A 19,353-nucleotide genomic window follows, 5' to 3' on the forward strand; every position below is an offset into this window, starting at 1 on the left:
TGTTTTCAAGTAAGCCAATGCAAGACAATGATTTTTGTTGTAACTGAAAAAATAAGATGGATAGTCAATTTTTTCGAATATGATTAGAAAAATGTTGTAGCCTGCGTATTGTTTCTTTCTCTGGTTTTTATGTAAAGTTCAAAATATCACTGGCCACAGTATAGTCAATAAGGAGGTTTCTGTTTCTATCACCTCATGAACCAGAAACTAGAATATTTATGACTTCTTCCGGAAAAGTGCACTTGTTATTTTCAAGTTAACTTGGTCAAAATCAAAGAGTGATGAATCAACGTACAGAAAGGCAAAAAACGTCAAAATTATCAACCCATTTCTTCCGTATTATCGAAAGAGTTTGGTCAGTTCTATCAAAGGTTTCATTGCACTTTTTGTTGATGAAATAATGAAACCTACTACTATTTCCTCGTTAATTTTTCTTTTCCTACTAGAAGCAGTAACAAGTTATAAAGTTCTTGTATTCAACCCTGCGTTTGGAGCAAGTCATTCTAATTTTCTGGGAAAAATATCCGACATTCTTATTGATGCGGGTCACGAGGTGGTCAGTTTGCAATAAACTTCCCTCTCGAGTGTCAAAAAATATCGGTCTGAGATTTCAGACAATGTTAATTCCAATATCTATGGAGTCCAAGAAGGACTTGATTGGTTCAAAGAAAGTGAAGAAAGTAATTCGAATTGATCAAGAGCCACGAAGTCGAAAAATGCAAGAAGAAGCAAAAACGGAAGACATGATAAAGAAACAAATTTGGAAACTTGATGCAGATATCACTATTTTCGTTTCTGTAAGATGATTCTTTTTCATTTAATTTCAGTTTAGTACTTTCAGATGATCAAAAACTTCAGTTTGGCGAGTGGTTATCAGTGTGAACGTGAGTTTTAAAACAGAGAACGTAATGGTAGTAGATTTCGAAATTGATTGTTTACCAGCAAAGTACGCTTCGAACTCGAATAATAACTTTGACCGTTGTCAAATAACAATTAAAACTTATTCAAATCTGCTTTGGAAACAGACACATTTTTTCAGACATTTTTCAACAAACTGCGATACTGGAAGAGCTCAAAAACGAGCATTTCGATCTAGGGATCACCGAATCTCTTTTCATTTGTGGTTTCCGTAAGTAACCCTATGTCTCCCTTCTCTTTTCTTTATCTCAATTTTATTCAGCTCTATTAGATCACATTGGCGTAAAAACAGTAATCAATGCTGACTCTGTTCTCTATCTAGATGTTGTCAAATATGCTCTCGGTGAACCTGCATCAACTAGTTTTTATCCTGGAGTCTTTTCTAGAAATATCGATAAAATGAGTTTTTCTGAAAGAACTCGAAATCTTTTTGGAATGGCATTCTCTTGGTATTTCTCATGGACACGTTTTCAAGGAGAACTAGAGGCGATTAAACCATACTATAAGAAATCATTGACATGGGAGGAACATATAAATGGAGCAGCGTTTTATCTGATAAACTCAAATAGATATTTGGATTATGCCAGTCCAACACTACCGAAAACTGTTTTCATTGGTGGAATGCAGGTGAATACGAAGAAAAATGGAAAGGTTCAGCTGGATAGGGAGTGGGATGATTTGCTGAATATTCGAAAGCAGAATGTTCTCGTTTCTTTTGGTTCGAATGCTTTCTCGTGTGATATGCCAGATGAATTCAAGAAATCATTCCTGGAAGTATTCGCTTCTATGCCAGATGTCACTTTCATCTGGAAGTATGAAGAAGAGAATGCAACGTTAGCAGATCATCTTCCAAATGTAAAACTGACAACATGGATGCCACAAAATGATTTACTAGGTTAGTTATATCTGGATGTGCGAGACACCAACCGACATTTTTAGCTGATGACCGACTCACCTTGTTCGTAACTCATGGAGGTCTTGGAAGTTCCATTGAGCTCGCTTATCAAGGAAAACCAGCTGTTGTTGTGAGTTTCTATTCTCTTCTTTTCCGATAACATTCATATTCTCTCAGATTCCTCTGATGGCTGATCAGCCAAGAAACGCGCACATGCTGACAAGACATGGCGGAGCTTTTCAGCTCGACAAATCTCAACTGGACAAACCAGAAGTTATTCGAAATGCGATTCAAACTGTGATGAATGACGACAACTATAAGAGAAACTCTGAGAAACTGGCAGAAATTCTCTCATCCCAACCGTATCAGCCGAAGGATGTCGTCTTGAAACATTGCGACTTTGCAGTCAAGTTTGGAGACTTGAAAACTTTGAATTCAGAGGGAAGAAACTTGAACGTATTTCAATATTATTCAATTGACATAGCAGTTGCTGCAATTTCTCTAATTCTGACAGTACTGGTAGTAATTGTTTTGGTCTTTTCTTGTATTTTCAGAAAATGCAGTCGATCGTTCTTCAACGGAAAAAGTAAATTAGATTAAGCTACTCAAAATAAAGATGATTTGATATAGATGAACCCATAATACAGTACCGCCCAAAAGGTTATCAACTTTTGATTTTTCGACCATAACTTTCTTCTAATTGGTCGGATTGACCTGAAACTTTGGGAAAACATTTATTGTAGAGTTTTCGTTATATTTAGTTAACATTCTGGGTGAAAAATTATGTTTCACAAGTTTTTTATAAAATTTTCGAAAATCACGAAAATTCGAGAAATCGCATATTTTTAGTTCCATGACCGGTGCATCCAAAATAGAGAGAATAATTAATGTTTATAATAGTTTTTTGATAGAAACTGTCTTGATCTTCATTTTTTGGCCATTGGACCACTACTCTTGACTTGTTACCCATGTCTCCCGGACTGTCAAAATTTAGTAGTACTAGTATATGGAGTTTTGAACTTCAAACATCTGTAAAACATATATTTTTTGAAGAAAACAGTATCGAAAGCTGCCAATTCAATTGGAAAAACGTGGAAAACATTTACGTAACACTCTAATCTCGATGGAATCCCTCAACAAATTTTTGGAGACCTCTAATTGTCAAATGGTGAATATCTGGTTTCGATGTCAGACTGGTTTTGGAGCGAAATTATACATTTATCCGAAACCTATGGGTTTATAACTAATGGAACTTGTTATTTCAACAATTGTGAATATTCTGAACCAAGTTTCGATACACGAATTTGTATTAATAGTATTGAGTCAGGCCCTTCAATCTTACTCTCACCTGTTCAAAAATTTCAAAATTGTACATTTTTGTCTTTACTCAAAAATCATTGTGTATTGATGCTATTTTTGATTATTCAAGTTAGAAAATGACCCAGATTTGTTTAAAAGTACTAGAAAGATTTCCTCTCACATTTTCTCATGTATTCATAAGAGAACGAAAAGATGCTGTCAGAACACGATCACGACGAAGTTTCTTTTCGATGTAACATCACCTTAGCAACTAAATTATTATTCAAAACTTGGTTCAGAATATTCACAATTGTTCAAATAACAAGTTCCATTAGTTATAAACCCATAGGTTTCGGATCAATGTATAATTTCGCTCCAAAACCAGTCTGACATCGAAACCAGATATTCACCATTTGACAATTAGAGGTCTCCAAAAATTTGTTGAGGGATTCCATCGAGATTAGAGTGTTACGTAAATGTTTTCCACGTTTTTCCAATTGAATTGGCAGCTTTCGATACTGTTTTCTTCAAAAATATATGTTTTACAGATGTTTGAAGTTCAAAACTCCATATACTAGTACTACTAAACTTTGACAGTCCGGGAGACATGGGTAACAAGTCAAGAGTAGTGGTCCAATGGCCAAAAAATGAAGATCAAGACAGTTTCTATCAAAAAACTATTATAAACATTAATTATTCTCTCTATTTTGGATGCACCGGTCATGGAACTAAAAATATGCGATTTCTCGAATTTTCGTGATTTTCGAAAATTTTATAAAAAACTTGTGAAACATAATTTTTCACCCAGAATGTTAACTAAATATAACGAAAACTCTACAATAAATGTTTTCCCAAAGTTTCAGGTCAATCCGACCAATTAGAAGAAAGTTATGATCGAAAAATCAAAAGTTGATAACCTTTTGGGCGGTACTGTATGTTTCTCTGCTCACCTAAACAATACGTGAAAAGCCGTGGTTCATTGATCACTTATCAAACACAAACCATGCGATGACCACACGACGATTAGTCTGGGTTGAGAGAGGAGAGAAGGCATATAAAAGAACAAAAACACCTTCAATTTTTCACTTTTAAAAGTCAAATCATGAATCTGAAATTCCTTTTCTCACTCATATCATTTTTAGTATTTGATCTCTCATCTGCCTACAAAGTACTTGTATTCAATCCAGCTTTTGGTGCTAGTCACTCAAATTTTCTAGGTAAAATCTCTGATATTCTTATTAATGCGGGTCACGAAGTGGTATGTATTACTCATTTTGTTTTATGAAGAACATTGATTGCAGACTATGTTGATTCCCATTTCAATGCAAAGTAAAAAACATCTCGTCGGTTCAAAAAAGGTTAAGAAAATAATCCGAATCGACCAAGATCCTAGGAGCGTTGAGCTGTATAAAGAATCTGGAGCAGAAGATGTACTACGAAATAAGATTTGGAAGATAGACTCGGATATGATGGTTTTCTTTCAAATGGCATCAAATTTCAGTAAAAACTGTGGTTATCAATGTGAACGTGGGTAAAGAAACTGAAGTTTCGGATTTTATTCATTCAGCTTCAGATGTATTTCAACAAACCGAAATTCTGGAAAAACTGAAGAATGAAAAGTTTGATTTGGGAATCACTGAATCGTTGTTTATCTGTGGTTATCGTAAGTGAAAAAAACGGACAGGATTTATATATACTTAGAAAAGAATAATACTTTCCATCCTTTTATTATGACCTACATTCCCAAGTCATTCCAGCATCTTGTTCGAGTGCTAGTTTTTTCAGCTCTCTTTGACCATCTCGGTATCAAAACAGTCATCAATGCTGACTCTGTGTTGTTCATGGATATAGTTAAAAACATTCTTGGCGAGCCAGCATCTTCTACTTTCTACCCGGGTACGTTGGTCAATGAACTCATTCTTTTATTTCATCATCACACCATTTACAGCCCTCATTTCACCTATGACTGATAAGATGAGTTTGATGGAAAGAATCAAAAATATGATTCAAATGTTGGTGCCAATGTATTTTTCGAAAATGAGATTCGATGAGGAATTGAAAATGATCAAACCGTATTATAACGGAACAAACACTTGGAGAGAACACTTGGCAGGGGTTGCATTCAATATGGTGAACTCAAATAGATATTTGGATTATGCCAGTCCAACACTACCGAAAACTGTTTTCATTGGTGGAATGCAGGTGAATACGAAGAAAAATGGAAAGGTACAGCTGGATAAGGAATGGGATAATCTGCTGAATATTCGAAAGCAGAATGTTCTCGTTTCTTTTGGTTCGAATGCTTTCTCGTGTGATATGCCAGATGAATTCAAGAAGTCATTCCTGGAAGTATTCGCTTCTATGCCAGATGTCACTTTCATCTGGAAGTATGAAGAAGAGAATGCAACGTTGGCAGATCATCTTCCAAATGTAAAACTGACAACATGGATGCCACAAAATGATTTACTAGGTTAGTTATATCTGGATGTGCGAGACATCAACCGACATTTTTAGCTGATGACCGACTCACCTTGTTCGTAACTCATGGAGGTCTTGGAAGTTCTATCGAACTCGCTTATCAAGGAAAACCAGCTGTTGTTGTGAGTTTCTACTCACTTCTTTTCCGATAAAGTTCATTTTCTCTCAGATTCCTCTGATGGCTGATCAACCGAGAAATGCGCATATGTTGACTCGTCATGGCGGAGCTGTTCAACTTGATAAAAATAACCTTGCCAACTCAGATCTCATTCGCAACGCTATAAAACTTATTTTGGAAAACACTTCTTATAAGAAAAATAGTGAAAAATTAGCTAAAATTTTGGAAGAGCAGCCATACAGTCCGGCAGAAGTTGTCTTGAAGCATTGTGATTTTGCTGTTAAGTTTGGGGCGTTGGAAACTTTGCAATCGGAAGGAAGGAATCTTAATTTGTTACAGTTCTATTCTTATGATATTTTTGTAGTATTTTGTTTGTGTTTGGTTTTTGTTTACACCTTCTTTATTGAATAGTTCTTCATTGAATAAGTTTGAAACGAAAGTGCATCAATCTTTTCATATTTCTTTCCATAGGTTACGGTAGATTTTGAATTGTGCAATGACCGCACGCCACAATGCAGACAATTTTTTATTCTATTTAAAAAAAAAATTTCAATCGTTTCAGTTTCCTCAATTTTCGTGTTTAATGCAACAATTTTTTTCAAAATTCTTCAATTCAAAGTATTCTGCGTATTTTTTCCAAACAGTTCAAACGAATTGTGAGAGGTGGCGGTCCGACCGTCAACAAATATATAAAATTCGGCCTGATGTGTCAAAAAAATTTTTGCAATATTTTGTGTAAAATCTTTTGAGACAATTTCAAAAAATAAATTATTAAATAGTTTAATTCTCTATAAGTTATATAAATTCACAAGGCAGGTGAGCAAATACAAATTTTAGTTTGATTTCAACTCTTTGGTTCTAAATCCCTCTGTGAAAATAACCTTCATCCGTTTTTTGATCCCCCAGGCGACACAAAGTTTGCAGGCGTGTAATTCGTTTTTGACAAACTAGAAACAAAATGTTTATTTCTCACTATATTATCATACTCTCTCCAATCAAGTTTCTATGACAACACAATATTTCATGGGAAAAAATAACTCGTGAGCGACTCCATGTTGTCCGCAAAATCATTGAATGTATCAAATAGCTTTCGAGAATAACTCATCATTCTTAAATACATTTTTTAAATCTTCTATTTTTCAAAAATTAATTTAAAATTTTGAATTTTTCAGCTCCCAAATATGGTTACTACCGAGAACGGACGCGTGAGGATGCCATTCCCGGAGGTAAGACAAAAAATAAAAGCATTTCTCGAGATTTGATTCATGAGTCTCTGCTTTCAAATGTTTAAACATACTTCCATATTGATACTTTACAGGGAAGTGTTAGCATGAACCAGTTTGATTCGGAACTCAACAGAAACAGACTCACCCGCTTCTATCTGGATGTTCCAAAAAAAGGAGAGAGGTTCAAACGAATCCCGAAAACAGAAGTACAAGAAGAATTACGCAATTATACTCACGCCGAAGCTGTGTTTTTCGCCGCCAGTTCTTGGAACTGGCAGAGAAATTCGAACCCACGCTTGTCTCGCAGAGAAGGAGAAGGAATTCCGACATTCAGAAATCAAACAGGAAATCGAGCGTATTACCGAGTTTTAAAGGAAAAGGAAAACAAGTACATCTTGATTGCATGTCATGCGAATGTTCATGGTTTTCATCGGGGAGATCTCCGGTTTGTGGAAGTCAATGATAAAACAATCACGAGAGGAATCGAAACGTGCAGTATTATTGGAAAACTATTCCCCGGTGATGTCGTGGCTGTTTCTGAACTGTCGAAAAAGTCAGATATTCCATTGAATCCACCTGGTATATTCAAGGTTCATCCTGATGCGAACTGCATTTGGGAAGTTAGCAGAATGGCAATTCTCTCCAGGAGACGTGATGAGGCTGTAAACTTTGCCATTTTGGAAAACGCTCTTGCGATTGTTGAGGGACATGTTGAAGCGATGAATGTCATGGAAGACGTTAGAAATAACCCACTTCAAATGGACACAATGTATTCTGGCTGTGCTTTCGTACCGGAAAAAATGGAGATTAGTTTCACGGAAGATTTTCATAGAAAGTATATGAACCCATTGACTGCGATATTATCTGATCTTCCTTCCTATTCAAATTCTCTTGGAACAATCCACACCTATTTTTACGAAGAGAATCAGACTCGATTGTTTGAAATCGGAGTTAAAGCTTTCCATCCAGAAACGTATCTATCCAAGCCGAGTGAATCAGAAAAAATCGTGGAAAAATGTGTCAGAATGGGTGCGTCGGCGGCTCAAATTGTTTCCACTGGAAGGTTTGATGGAAGAGGATTTCCTGTTCGAGATATGCGGCGCACCGGTCCAATTGTTCGATTTACAATTGCCAATCCGAGAATTCAGCCAACGGAGAGCCGCTGGACAAATAATCAAAGAATCAAACTCGAAGGAAGAGATGGAAAGTTTGATGCAATTATTGAAACAGTTGTATTGGACGAAAGCAGAAGAAAAATATGGATCGCTGCCAGAATTCCGAGAAACACACCGAACAGTATAACTTTTCGAAATGATGTTTGGATTGTTCATCAGCAACCATACCCCGCTATTCCGAAGTTCGAAAACGGCTTCTTCAAAGACATGCATAAAAATTCTAACGGAAGGTTAGTGATAGAAACACTTTATGGTGGGCCAATAATTACTATCAATAATCGAGTGAACGTGGATGCATGCTATATTTTTCCAAGTGATCCTGAAGTCGTTCTTAATGAATACCAAAATTATTATGTGTCAATGATTCTTGCCGATATTCCTATGGTTCTGGGAAACTCTCCATTTGGATGTGGAAAATCAATGACTATTGTGACTGCAGCCATTGAAGTTCATAAACGGAACAGTCGCCATAATGGTCATGGCAAACAGAAACAACAGCTTCTTGTCACTCAAAGTAATAATGCTGGAGTTAGTTTGATCGATATTGCACTCAAAATCCCTGATGAAGATATCAAATTTTTGAGATATGTCAGCGAAAGCAATTGGAATTTGCTCCCAGAATCTTCTCGAACCGATTTGGACATGCCACAGTTAATGGAAGAAGTTTTTATCGGCTGGGCAACTCATACTCTTGCAAGAGTTCAACAACTTAACGAATTAACAATCGAAATGAAAAGAGCTATGGTTCGAAAAATCATTCAGAAGTACCTCCCATCGCAAGATCTTGTTGGCGAAGCAAGAAGAATTTATGAGAATATGATCGACAGCGACAGAACAACTGAGCCTTCGCCGCGAACTCTGAGACAAGCATTCTTCCTTCTGTATCAACCTGATATCATTGTGACTACAGCTGATTCACTCCAAGGATTATTATCATGTAGCGTTGTAGATCCACGATCTATTTCAAATCTTCAAATTGATGAGGCAAGTCAGCTGCCAGAGCATACACTCATCCATCTTCTTCACACTTTTCCAAATGCCGGATTTGGACTCGTTGGAGATATCAAACAATTGCCACCGCACTGTGAGAATCAATTGATCGGTCGTTTGAAAGATTATGGAATTGGGAACACCATGGAAAGGTCACTCCAATGTTCAATGTTCCCGCAATCCATTCTCCGATATGTTTATCGTTGCCATCCAGTGACAACGAGAATTCTAAGTGATCTATTCTATAATGGCCGACTTATATCGGGAGTTGATGAAAACGATCGGAATGAGTTTCTCAGAATGCGCAGAGACATCTGGCCAAATCCGAAATTCCCGATTGTGGTTTTGAATCATACGAAAGGAGGACATCGTGTTGGAACATCAGTAGCTAACGAGCATGAGAAACTTCATGTCTTGCGAATTATCGAATATTTGACAGAAGAAACCAATGGATACAAACTGAACGCATCTGATGTCGGTGTGATTTCTTTCTACCGGGCTCAGACTTCTCTTCTTACTGAAGCTTTTCGTGGAACTGGTATCAAGTGTGGAACAATCGATGCTTTTCAAGGATCTGAAAAAGAAGTCGTGATCGTCTGCTGCACCAGCGATAAATTATCTCCATTTATGAAACTTGGAAATCGTTTCAACGTTGCGATGTCTCGAGCTCGACAAGCTACAATCGTAATCGGAAACGCGAGACAATTGAGGACTGCTGAGTATTGGAGCGACATCGTTCAAATGGCTAGGAATAAGTGTTGTTTGAAAGAGGTTAGTTTTCAAGAAAGACAACTAAAATAAAGCTAGAAATTGTATGAAATAAACAATCGTTTCTTTTTTTCAGGTGTCGGAATTTGGTAGATATCAGAATGAACGGCAAAACCAACTCGATGGAGACGAGAGCACGGTTAGTACAAACGTATGCGGTAATTAAAATATCTATCTTGCAGTCTGATGACGAAAACAATAGCGACATGGATGATGATGATGACAGTGGTGGTCATGATTCAGAAGACGATGGTATTGACGACGAAAGCAACACCAATGAAACTGATGATGATGAATATGACGACACTGATGATAGTGACGATTTCAATGAAAATGAATCGAGAAATAAAAATGATTCAATAATTCAAGCTAGAAGAAACAAAATACTTTCGGGCGTCTGTCAAAACCAGGTATTATATCATACAGAGTGCAGTCAATAATGGGAAGTCATCCGATAATTGGCCAATTGATAGTAAAAGTAGTGTAAACGAAAAAATTTTGCCATTTCTGTTCTTTTTCTCACTCTTTTAATTAAAATCACTGTAAATAATTCCACCCCCACATTACTCTGATTACAGAATAACAAAGAGAACAGTCCTCCCCTACAGGGAACCTCTAGAACAGCAAAACGCCGGGATCAACGTCGCAGAGCACAAGTTCGAAAAGAGAAGCAGGAAAGTCAGGTTTGTCTAGAACGATTTGGTTAGATGAAGTTTGTATTTGTTTTTTACAGAATCAATCATTAGTTCTTCAAGATCAACAGAAAAGACGAAACCGCCCGAGCAAGAAACAGAGAGAACGGCAGCGCAATCGACAGAACAAAGAGCAAGAAGTCGATAAAAAACTTGCAAACGTATGTGTAAATATAGAGTTTCACGGTATTTATCCGTTTTTTTTAGATTATACTTGAACCCTCAACTACAGAGACTGCTCGCCCACAAACTGAGAATAGAGACTCAGTTGTTCCAGGAAAACGAAGAAAACCGCAAGTAAAGGTTCGTGAATATAGGCGTGAATTGAATGAAAACGCATTTTCTTATAAGTTGAATCTAGTAGGAAATTAGTAAAATGAAATCACATGAAAGCAGTCATGAGAAATTAGTATAGTTAGCTGTATATTATAGAAAGACAATCAAAACAGTGCCAGAAGTGGAAGTACTTGTCTCGAATCAGGAAAACGGATTAGTGAGAATGCGACTGGCAATGAAAGTAATGAAAACGGATATATTTTTTTGTATTTTCTACTCTTTCTTGCATTATACTCATATGGGTTTTTTACTATGTTCCTCATACTGCTCATTTTCAGTTTTTGTACACAAATGTTGTGTTAAAAAAGTTTTTTGATAAAATGAATAAAACCGCAAATTCAAAAAAAAAACGTAAAATTCTACTAACAAACTAACATTTTCAGGGCAGCAAAAGGAATACAGAAACTGCAATTAACACCAAGCTCATTAACATCAAGTAATCAAACACGGTTTTCTGTTAATATTCTGATTTTTACGATAATAAAATACTATTCTCAATAATCTGATTTTATTCAATCAACAGATTAAGATGCGATGAAGTATCTTTTTGTCCAAATCACTTCTCAACACTGTTTGTACGATCCTTCCACAAATCATTGTACTGGCGTCCGTTTTCAACTGTAAATACTTATTAAAAACTGATACGGAACTCATTTTCGTACTCATTGCGTCGGAGACAGTCTCAACTAATTCACGGAAACTTTCCTGATTCTCGCCCGACAATGATTTTTTCGCTTTTTTCGGAGACGATCCTTCATCGGTGAAACGAACACATTTCGAATGAGCAGACGATGATCTCGAAGAGTATGGTTGAAGACGTTTACGGGGACTGTTCAAACCTGGAATCATCAGTATTCTATTTAATAAAGTTAAATGTAATTTGAATGAGAGTTAGTCAATCTGTAAGAACAATGTCTTACCCGGAGTATGCTTTTTCATTGGAGTCGGCGGTTGGACATTCTTGAATCTGCCCAGAAGAGTAGAATCGGAATTCATAAGTGATAGAGCCACAAATGGAATTCCATCGACATTCAAAGAGAAAGCTTCGAACTCCGGATCAGTAGAATAATCCGAAATGAATCCACGCACTGAAAATAACTGAAAAATGTTGGAAAATAATAGAATCTAATGTTACCTTGTCTCAAAATAGCTGGATTTTTGATCTTCGCAAATTCTCCAACGGGAAGCATATTTTTATTTGGAGACTTACTTCTTTTCTTAGAAACGGAAAGTTTTCTGCCAGAAGACGTATTTCTTGACTTTTTCAGAATACTCTTGCGGCTCGATTTCGAATTCGAGCTAGTTCCAGAACGGCATGATGAGTTACTACGAGATCCAGAAGAATAACGATGTCTGCTCATTCTTCTCGGGCTTTTTCCAGAAGAGGACGCAGTGGAAAGGAAAGAATCAAGACGAGAACGAGAACTCGGAGTTGGAGTGAATGAAGACGCAGTCGAGAAGGCTGAGGAATCAGAGCTACCGTCATAAGATGGAGTTGAACCAATTGAATTGAGAGATGATGCATCACTTGCAACCTGGAAAATATTCACATGATTAGAACTAAAATCGATTTCGAAAACCTACATCTTTTTGGTTATTTTTCGAGTTGGGCGGTGCCATCGAGTGTTGTAGTCAAATGAGTCGACTGATTCGCTCTTTCTAATTGTCAAATTTTAGTACTGATTGAAGTTTTTCAAAACTGGAATGATTCTGACGAAATGGAGCAATGTTGTGCTATTGGGGGGACACGCTGTGAAATTTTTGCTGAAAAATAGGGAAATGAGTTAGAGAACTATATAGAAAAACGCGTGGAACTGAAAGTTTGCATTGGATCGAAAACTGAAATTATGAGTATTCTGACTGAAATCCGTATAAATTTAAAATGCCTTCTCTCACCTAGATATATAACCATTACAAATAAATATCAATGAATTCGAAATTCATTTCCTGCAAATTCTTTCCCTCAATTGCATAAACGTTTTCGAGTAAGAGTTACATGATTTTCCTCTCCCGTTACAGTAGTTTTCCCACGCCCATTCGGTTACGTCAATTGTCTTAAAATTCAAACTAAATATTCTGAAACAAGCAAACACATGAATTACATGCACATGTCATTTGCTAAAAATAAATAAAACATTTTGATCGGACGACCAAAAACTATTTTCTTACTCCTCTTCCCGCTACTGTCTCTCTCATTCAATTTACTCCTCAAGACACACGTAATCCTGTCCAAATATGCATGAAATGTACAACTTCTTCTGCTTCACGAGTCTGCAATTATTTTTCAGCGACAGATCACACATACCGTGTTCCTGATAAGAAGTGATTACTATAAATACGACGTCTGGAAGACTTCCGTTTAGATGAAACAAGGCGATATGAAGAAGTTATTGGCTATTTTATTTCTGGTTTTTGGAGTTCAAAGTCTGACTGGACCAGAGCAAGTTCATATTGCTTTTTATACGAGCCCGTGGGATATTTCAGTTACTTGGATCACGTTTGAAGACGGTCAGTTCATTTCGAATTACTGTAGAATTTCTCCGAATGTTATTTTTTAGCTGACCCTGTATTAACCTATGGAACTTCCACTGCATCAATGCAAAATATCACTGGAACTACAAACACCTGGAAATTCGGAGGAATCATTCGACACTCTCATGTTGTGATTTTGAACTCTTTGAAACCCTCATCTCAATACTGTAGATTCTCTTTTTCATTCTTCACTGTTACTTATTTTCTCATTCAGATTATCAAATCGGGAGTCGTGTTTTTACTTTTCGAACTCTATCAGCCAACCTGAAATCTTATAAAGTTTGTGTATTCGGAGATCTCGGGGTCTATAATGGAAGATCCACTCAAAGTATCATCAATAATGGAATTGCTGGAAAATTCGATTTTATCGTTCATATTGGAGATTTGGCTTACGATTTGCATAGTAATAATGGAAAATTGGGAGACCAATATATGAATACTCTGGAACCAGTTATTTCAAGAGTAAGTAATTCAGTAAAGACTTGATCATATTCTTCTTCTTTCAGATCCCTTATATGGTGATTGCTGGAAATCATGAGAATGATAATGCAAACTTCACAAATTTCAAGAATAGATTTGTGATGCCACCGACTGGATCAGATGATAATCAATTCTACAGGTATATTCCGATGAGTCCCTTACCTGCTTGTAACCTTTTGTTTCAGCATTGATATCGGGCCAGTTCATTGGGTGGGTCTCAGCACAGAATATTATGGATTCGAAGAACAATACGGCAACACGTCAATCTTCACTCAATACAACTGGTTGACTAAGGATTTGGAAGCGGCTAATAAGAACAGAGATAATGTTCCATGGATCACGCTATATCAGCACCGCCCATTTTATTGTAGTGTTGAGGAGGGAGCAGATTGTACACTTTATGAGAATGTTGTAGTGAGTTTTGCACTTTTTGTTTTTGATACCTCTACTCGGAACATTTTCAGCTTCGACACGGCGCCCTAGGGATTCCCGGTCTGGAACAAGAATACATCAAAAACTCGGTTGATATTGGTTTTGCCGGACACATGCATGCTTATGAACGTATGTGGCCAGTTGCTGACTTGAAGTACTACAAAGGAGAAGAAGCATATCACAATCCAGTAGCCCCTGTTTATATTCTAACTGGATCCGCTGGTTGCCACTCGTCTGGAATGAAATTCAGTCCGATTCCAATGCCTTGGAGTGCTCATCGAAGTGATGATTATGGGTATACTGTAATGACAGTTGCCAATACGACTCATATTCTTTTTGAACAAATTTCAATTAACAAGAATGGAGGAGTGATTGATTCCGTTTGGGTCAGTAAAGATATTGGTCATCTTCATTCTGAAAGTATGAGAAATGATGCAAACGGTTTCAAATTTTATTAAAGCTCCGAACTCGTTCTTGTAGTTATTCTTAATGTATATATTTATTCGATCTCTGATAATCTGAAACACAATAAAATCCCGCCAATCATCCATATTCGTTATCTTATACAAACAAACCGTATATCTCCAAAATGATCTTTGCTGACAGTAATTAGATGAACACACTATAAGATACAGATACAGAAAAAAAGAGTGGTCATTTAATTGATGATAAGAGAAACAATTACAGTGACAGTTGTCTCGTTGTCTAATTCTCTTCATACTCGTTTCACTTATAAGTTGTCCATCTAATCAGTTAATGGTCACTTTTACTATTTTATCATAATGTTTCCTCTCTCAATATTATTACTATTACTGGCAACTGTTGACTTGAATTCAGCTTACAAAATTCTAGTTTTTTCTCCCGCGACAAGCAAATCACATTTGATTTCTAACGGAAGGATTGCTGATGAGCTGGCTAGAGCCGGTCACAATGTGGTGAGTGTTCTCTGAAACTATGAATCATGGAAGCAAAATTTAGTTTACAGACACTGCTAGAAATCGATTTTTTGGGGATTGTAGACACTACAAAAAGTGCGAAGTTAGTCGAAAAAACGATAGTCCGAACACCGAAACGAATGCAACAATTCAAAGATGTACTTAATGGATTTTCTGAAGCTGTGATGGAAGATGTTGGGTTGATAGATCTGTTGAATGGAAATATATTGTACCAAAATGCTCATAACGCACTTTGTGAAGGTACAATAGCTTTTTTGTCTTCTAAAATTCAAAATGTGTAACACGATTTGAAATGAAGGCATGTGAATTGAAACTAGAAAAGTATAGAAAACTCGAGTTTGATTAGACGAAAAAAGGGCAAACACGTTTTGTCGATAACTTGTTTTATCAAAACTGATAACAAGAGCCCAATTCAACCCCGAATATTCTATAGCTAGTTTTGAAAAAAAGTTGTTGTTTCTTTCAGAATTCCTCGAAAGAGACGATATTTTCAATAAGCTCAAAGCCGAAAACTATGACGGATTCTTCTCGGAACAATTGAATATTTGTGGTTTTGGATATGCGAAAGCTCTAGGAATCGAACGAAGATTTCTCATTTCAAGTTGCCCTCAATTCTCTCATGTTTATGATTACACAAGTCATCCAGCTCCATATGCCAGTGTTCCATTCTCTTCGGATATGAGTCCCGAGCCAACTTATTACGAAAGAGCCAAAAATCTACTGAATGGATTCACATGCAATATACTTTTCCGTTACTTGCACACTCAATTGACGTCAATTTTTAGAAACAAATTCGGGTGATTATTTTGGTTCCTGCTTTGTTTCTAACTCTGCTTCTTGATCAGCTGTCTGACTTACATCAAGATTATTTTCAGACAAGACTTCCCTTCGATCCCAGAGATCGTGAGAAACGTCGACATCATCTTCTTGGCAACAGATGAAATCATTGACTTCTCTGCTCCTACATTACCAAATCTTGTGAATATCGGAGGGCTCGGTGTGGATGATGACACCACAGAAATGAGTCCATTCTTCGAAGCAGAAATGAAAAAAGGAGTGAAAGGAGTTATCTTTTTCTCTCTTGGAACCATTGCCAACACTTCAACATTTGATAAAAAAGTAATGGAGTCTTTTCTGGGAATAGTCAAGAAGTTTCCAGACTATCATTTTCTAATCAGAGCTGACAAGTATGATAAGAATACGAAAGAAAGAGCAAAGGGCATTTCAAATGTATTAGTTTCTGACTGGCTTCCACAACCTGCTATTCTTCGTGAGTCTTCTCTTTCTTTTTCAAGTTTCGACCATGTTTTCTAAATGTTTTTTTTTGCAGATCATCCCCGTCTGCGTACTTTCATTACTCATGCTGGATATAATGGTCTCGTGGAAGCTGCTCGTGCCGGAGTTCCTCTCATCACAATACCATTTATGTTCGATCAAAATCTGAATAGTAGAGCAATTGAGAAGAAAGGATGGGGAATCAGAACAGACAAGAAGCAATTGCTAAATGATCCAGATTCTATTGAAGCTGCTATAAGAGAAATGCTCACGAATCCCAGTTATACGAAGCAGGCACATCGCATCCGTGACCTCATCAAAAGCAAACCAATGGGAGCTCGAGAAAGATTCATCAAGACAACAGAATGGGTCATTAAAAATGGAGGAGTTCATGAGTTACTGACGGAAGGAAGAGATTTGAGTCTGATCACATCATATAACTTAGATATTTTTGTTCCGCTTTTGTTCGTTTTCTTGTTCTTAATTGTCATTCCATTTTTGAAACTTATCGGTGGCTTTTATTATTTCAGCTGTTTTGGTCACATTGTATCAAAACACAAAAAGGATTAGAGATTAATAAATAAATGGTTTATCACGTTTTTCTGGATGCAGCCCGAACTGAGGAATACCCATTTCCTCCTTTTGACATGATATCATCGTCTGACAGTTTTGAGAAACTGAACCGACACTGGCGAACTGCGAGTAGATATTTGAAAAACATTCTGAAATTGGACAAATTTGAAGAAGGATCCCTCCGAATCAAAGAAATTTAGATTGGTCTCATATAGTTTCGATACTGAATTTCTCTTTAAACTCATCTGTGCTCACCTTCGAAATGGAATCACAAATACAATTGATAAAATTGGATCAACTAATGTTGGAAGAATCACCAGAAATGAGTTGAAATACTCCAATATCAGCACTCCCGTTTCTGCAATTTTAGAAATACACGTTATGAATAGACTCGTAATCAACGAGTTACCTGAATACTGAGTCAGAAAGAATTGTACAATCAAAGGAACAAAGCATACACTTGGGATCAAAGTCTGAATTGTGAGTCCCGTAATCATACTTTTTGCATGCTTGATCCTGGGAGAATTGTACTCTTCGTACTCGTTCAGAAGTACCCAGATTTTGCTGAAAATTGTATTTAGTTTGAGCAAGAGACGGAAAAATATTACTCACTTTCGATAGATAAGAGCAGCCAACGGATTCAGAAAAAGAACGAAAGTGAAGATGATGGTGGAAGCTTTCACCGCTGGAGATTTTAGTGCTGAGAATCCAAAAACTGATTGAGATTCGAAGAGATAAGTGGGATGGAGTGCTCGAGTTTCCAGAACGATTGCATTGTGATGAGATGGATTGATGAATTGACAAATTGCACAGAACACCGCTGGTAGATGAACAATTATGAAGTTTCTCAGTATTTGAGTTGAAGATAGTTTCTGATGTGACAGTATTTTGTATCGATAATAGAAGACATGAACTATTGCAAAGAGAGCAACCATTGAAGATGCCTGCAAAAAAGATGATCTTTGACAGGAAGGGGTTAGACATGTGAAATCTGATGCGGATTTGAAATATGAAGATTCTTGAATTATACAGACACTGATTTATAATTATGTTCTTTTAAAGTAAGAAGAAACCAATGAGATTGACTCTGAGCGATATCAATTTGGACTCACATCTCTCAATAAATGAATCAAGAAACACGTATTCCTTCCCAATCTCGTACATACTCCTGTGCATACAAACGCCACTGTTGTCTGATTTGGAACCATTCGACATTGCGTCAGAAATCCAGCAATTATTGTCACAACTTGGGCGGCACATATATTCAAAAGATATATTCTCATTGTTCGTAGCAACTTTGTCTGATTTTTGAATATAAGTAATAGAAGAAGAGCTTGCGAGAAGAGGACTGTGATGGCAAAAATCGGATAAGCGACATAGATAAATGCGAGAATGTCCACTTCTTTCATTGCTCTGATTGATTCTGAAAATGGTCAGAGATTGAAATTGACGGTGGAAATAATACTTTGAAAGGGAAGAAAAAGAACAAGTAATGAGTATGTAATGACGAATATCTCGGATTACTGATGCTAAATAGGTGGGAAATGAGGCGGGCGAGGACATGTGAGTGTGAGAAAAAATGAAGAAGAAGGAGAAGAAATAGGGATGGAAGATGGTGTGGGAGGAGGGATAGAATACAAGAAATTGATATTCTACTCATGCTTGTTCTTGAAATAATGACAGATGGAACGGGGAGGAGCCATTTGAAAAAAGACCAAGAAAACAGAATTCCGAATTTGAAAATGCAACTTTTGTTCCAAAATCTAAATGTCAAAATGTTCCCGCCCTCGCAGTAGTTGCCAGTGAAAAAGTCTGATTTGAATGGGAGAAAAGCAAGTTGAGCGGAAGGAAAAGAAAGTCCGGAAGTGCAGAGAGATCGAAAATATGAGATGGATTATCTTGTGAAAAAAGTATTTTACTAGGTATTCAGTGTTCTTTGGAATTCGATTTGAACATGACAATCAAGAAAAGGATAAGATTCGATTGACTAGCGAGACAGGAACTAAATTCAGAATTTAACAAAAAAGAACATTTTGGATTTTGCTATTTTTCATCTCCCGATGTTCTTTTGCCTGGAAAATGCTTTCTTTGTCCTCTATTGTTGACATTTTTGTGCTCTTTGCGTCCAAAGAAATCCATCTATTCATGTTTGAATGGCCGAAAAATGACTCTAATGTCAAGAGAATCTGTCTAGAATTCAAATCTTTAAT

General features: G+C 36.7%; 4 protein-coding genes across 4 annotated transcripts; 2 read left to right on the top strand and 2 right to left on the bottom strand.

Moving 5' to 3' along the window:
* Positions 1-617: 617 nt before the first annotated feature.
* On the top strand, positions 618-11,335 carry GCK72_018419 (uncharacterized protein; the record flags this gene model as incomplete). Its single annotated transcript, XM_053732545.1, has 18 exons — positions 618-797; positions 842-884; positions 1,040-1,129; positions 1,181-1,813; positions 1,858-1,943; positions 1,991-2,269; positions 4,870-5,008; positions 5,061-5,582; positions 5,627-5,712; positions 5,760-6,068; positions 6,881-6,934; positions 7,027-9,870; positions 9,944-10,006; positions 10,050-10,277; positions 10,446-10,550; positions 10,601-10,720; positions 10,767-10,862; positions 11,279-11,335. 18 exons carry the CDS (start codon positions 618-620, stop codon positions 11,333-11,335), a joined length of 5,934 nt encoding a protein of 1,977 aa, XP_053581458.1.
* Positions 11,336-11,451: 116 nt separating this feature from the next.
* Positions 11,452-12,515, bottom strand: GCK72_018420 (uncharacterized protein; the record flags this gene model as incomplete). The annotated part of the gene is made up of 5 exons (XM_003114312.2): positions 11,452-11,513; positions 11,558-11,734; positions 11,816-11,983; positions 12,031-12,430; positions 12,480-12,515. The coding sequence occupies 5 exons, from the start codon at positions 12,513-12,515 to the stop codon at positions 11,452-11,454; spliced, it is 843 nt and encodes a 280-aa protein (XP_003114360.2).
* A 743-nt stretch (positions 12,516-13,258) lies between these two features.
* Positions 13,259-17,140, top strand: GCK72_018421 (uncharacterized protein; the record flags this gene model as incomplete). The annotated part of the gene is made up of 11 exons (XM_003114408.2): positions 13,259-13,403; positions 13,454-13,594; positions 13,642-13,889; positions 13,934-14,046; positions 14,093-14,321; positions 14,372-14,759; positions 15,177-15,274; positions 15,325-15,535; positions 15,762-16,092; positions 16,171-16,565; positions 16,626-17,140. The coding sequence occupies 11 exons, from the start codon at positions 13,259-13,261 to the stop codon at positions 17,138-17,140; spliced, it is 2,814 nt and encodes a 937-aa protein (XP_003114456.2).
* A 22-nt stretch (positions 17,141-17,162) lies between these two features.
* GCK72_018422 (uncharacterized protein) lies at positions 17,163-18,552 on the bottom strand (the record flags this gene model as incomplete). The annotated part of the gene is made up of 5 exons (XM_053732546.1): positions 17,163-17,292; positions 17,399-17,501; positions 17,553-17,707; positions 17,756-18,087; positions 18,256-18,552. The coding sequence occupies 5 exons, from the start codon at positions 18,550-18,552 to the stop codon at positions 17,163-17,165; spliced, it is 1,017 nt and encodes a 338-aa protein (XP_053581459.1).
* Between the last annotated feature and the right edge of the window lie 801 nt (positions 18,553-19,353).

This window comes from Caenorhabditis remanei, chromosome V (genome assembly GCF_010183535.1).
Source record: "Caenorhabditis remanei strain PX506 chromosome V, whole genome shotgun sequence".
In the NCBI taxonomy this organism is placed as follows: domain Eukaryota; kingdom Metazoa; phylum Nematoda; class Chromadorea; order Rhabditida; family Rhabditidae; genus Caenorhabditis; species Caenorhabditis remanei.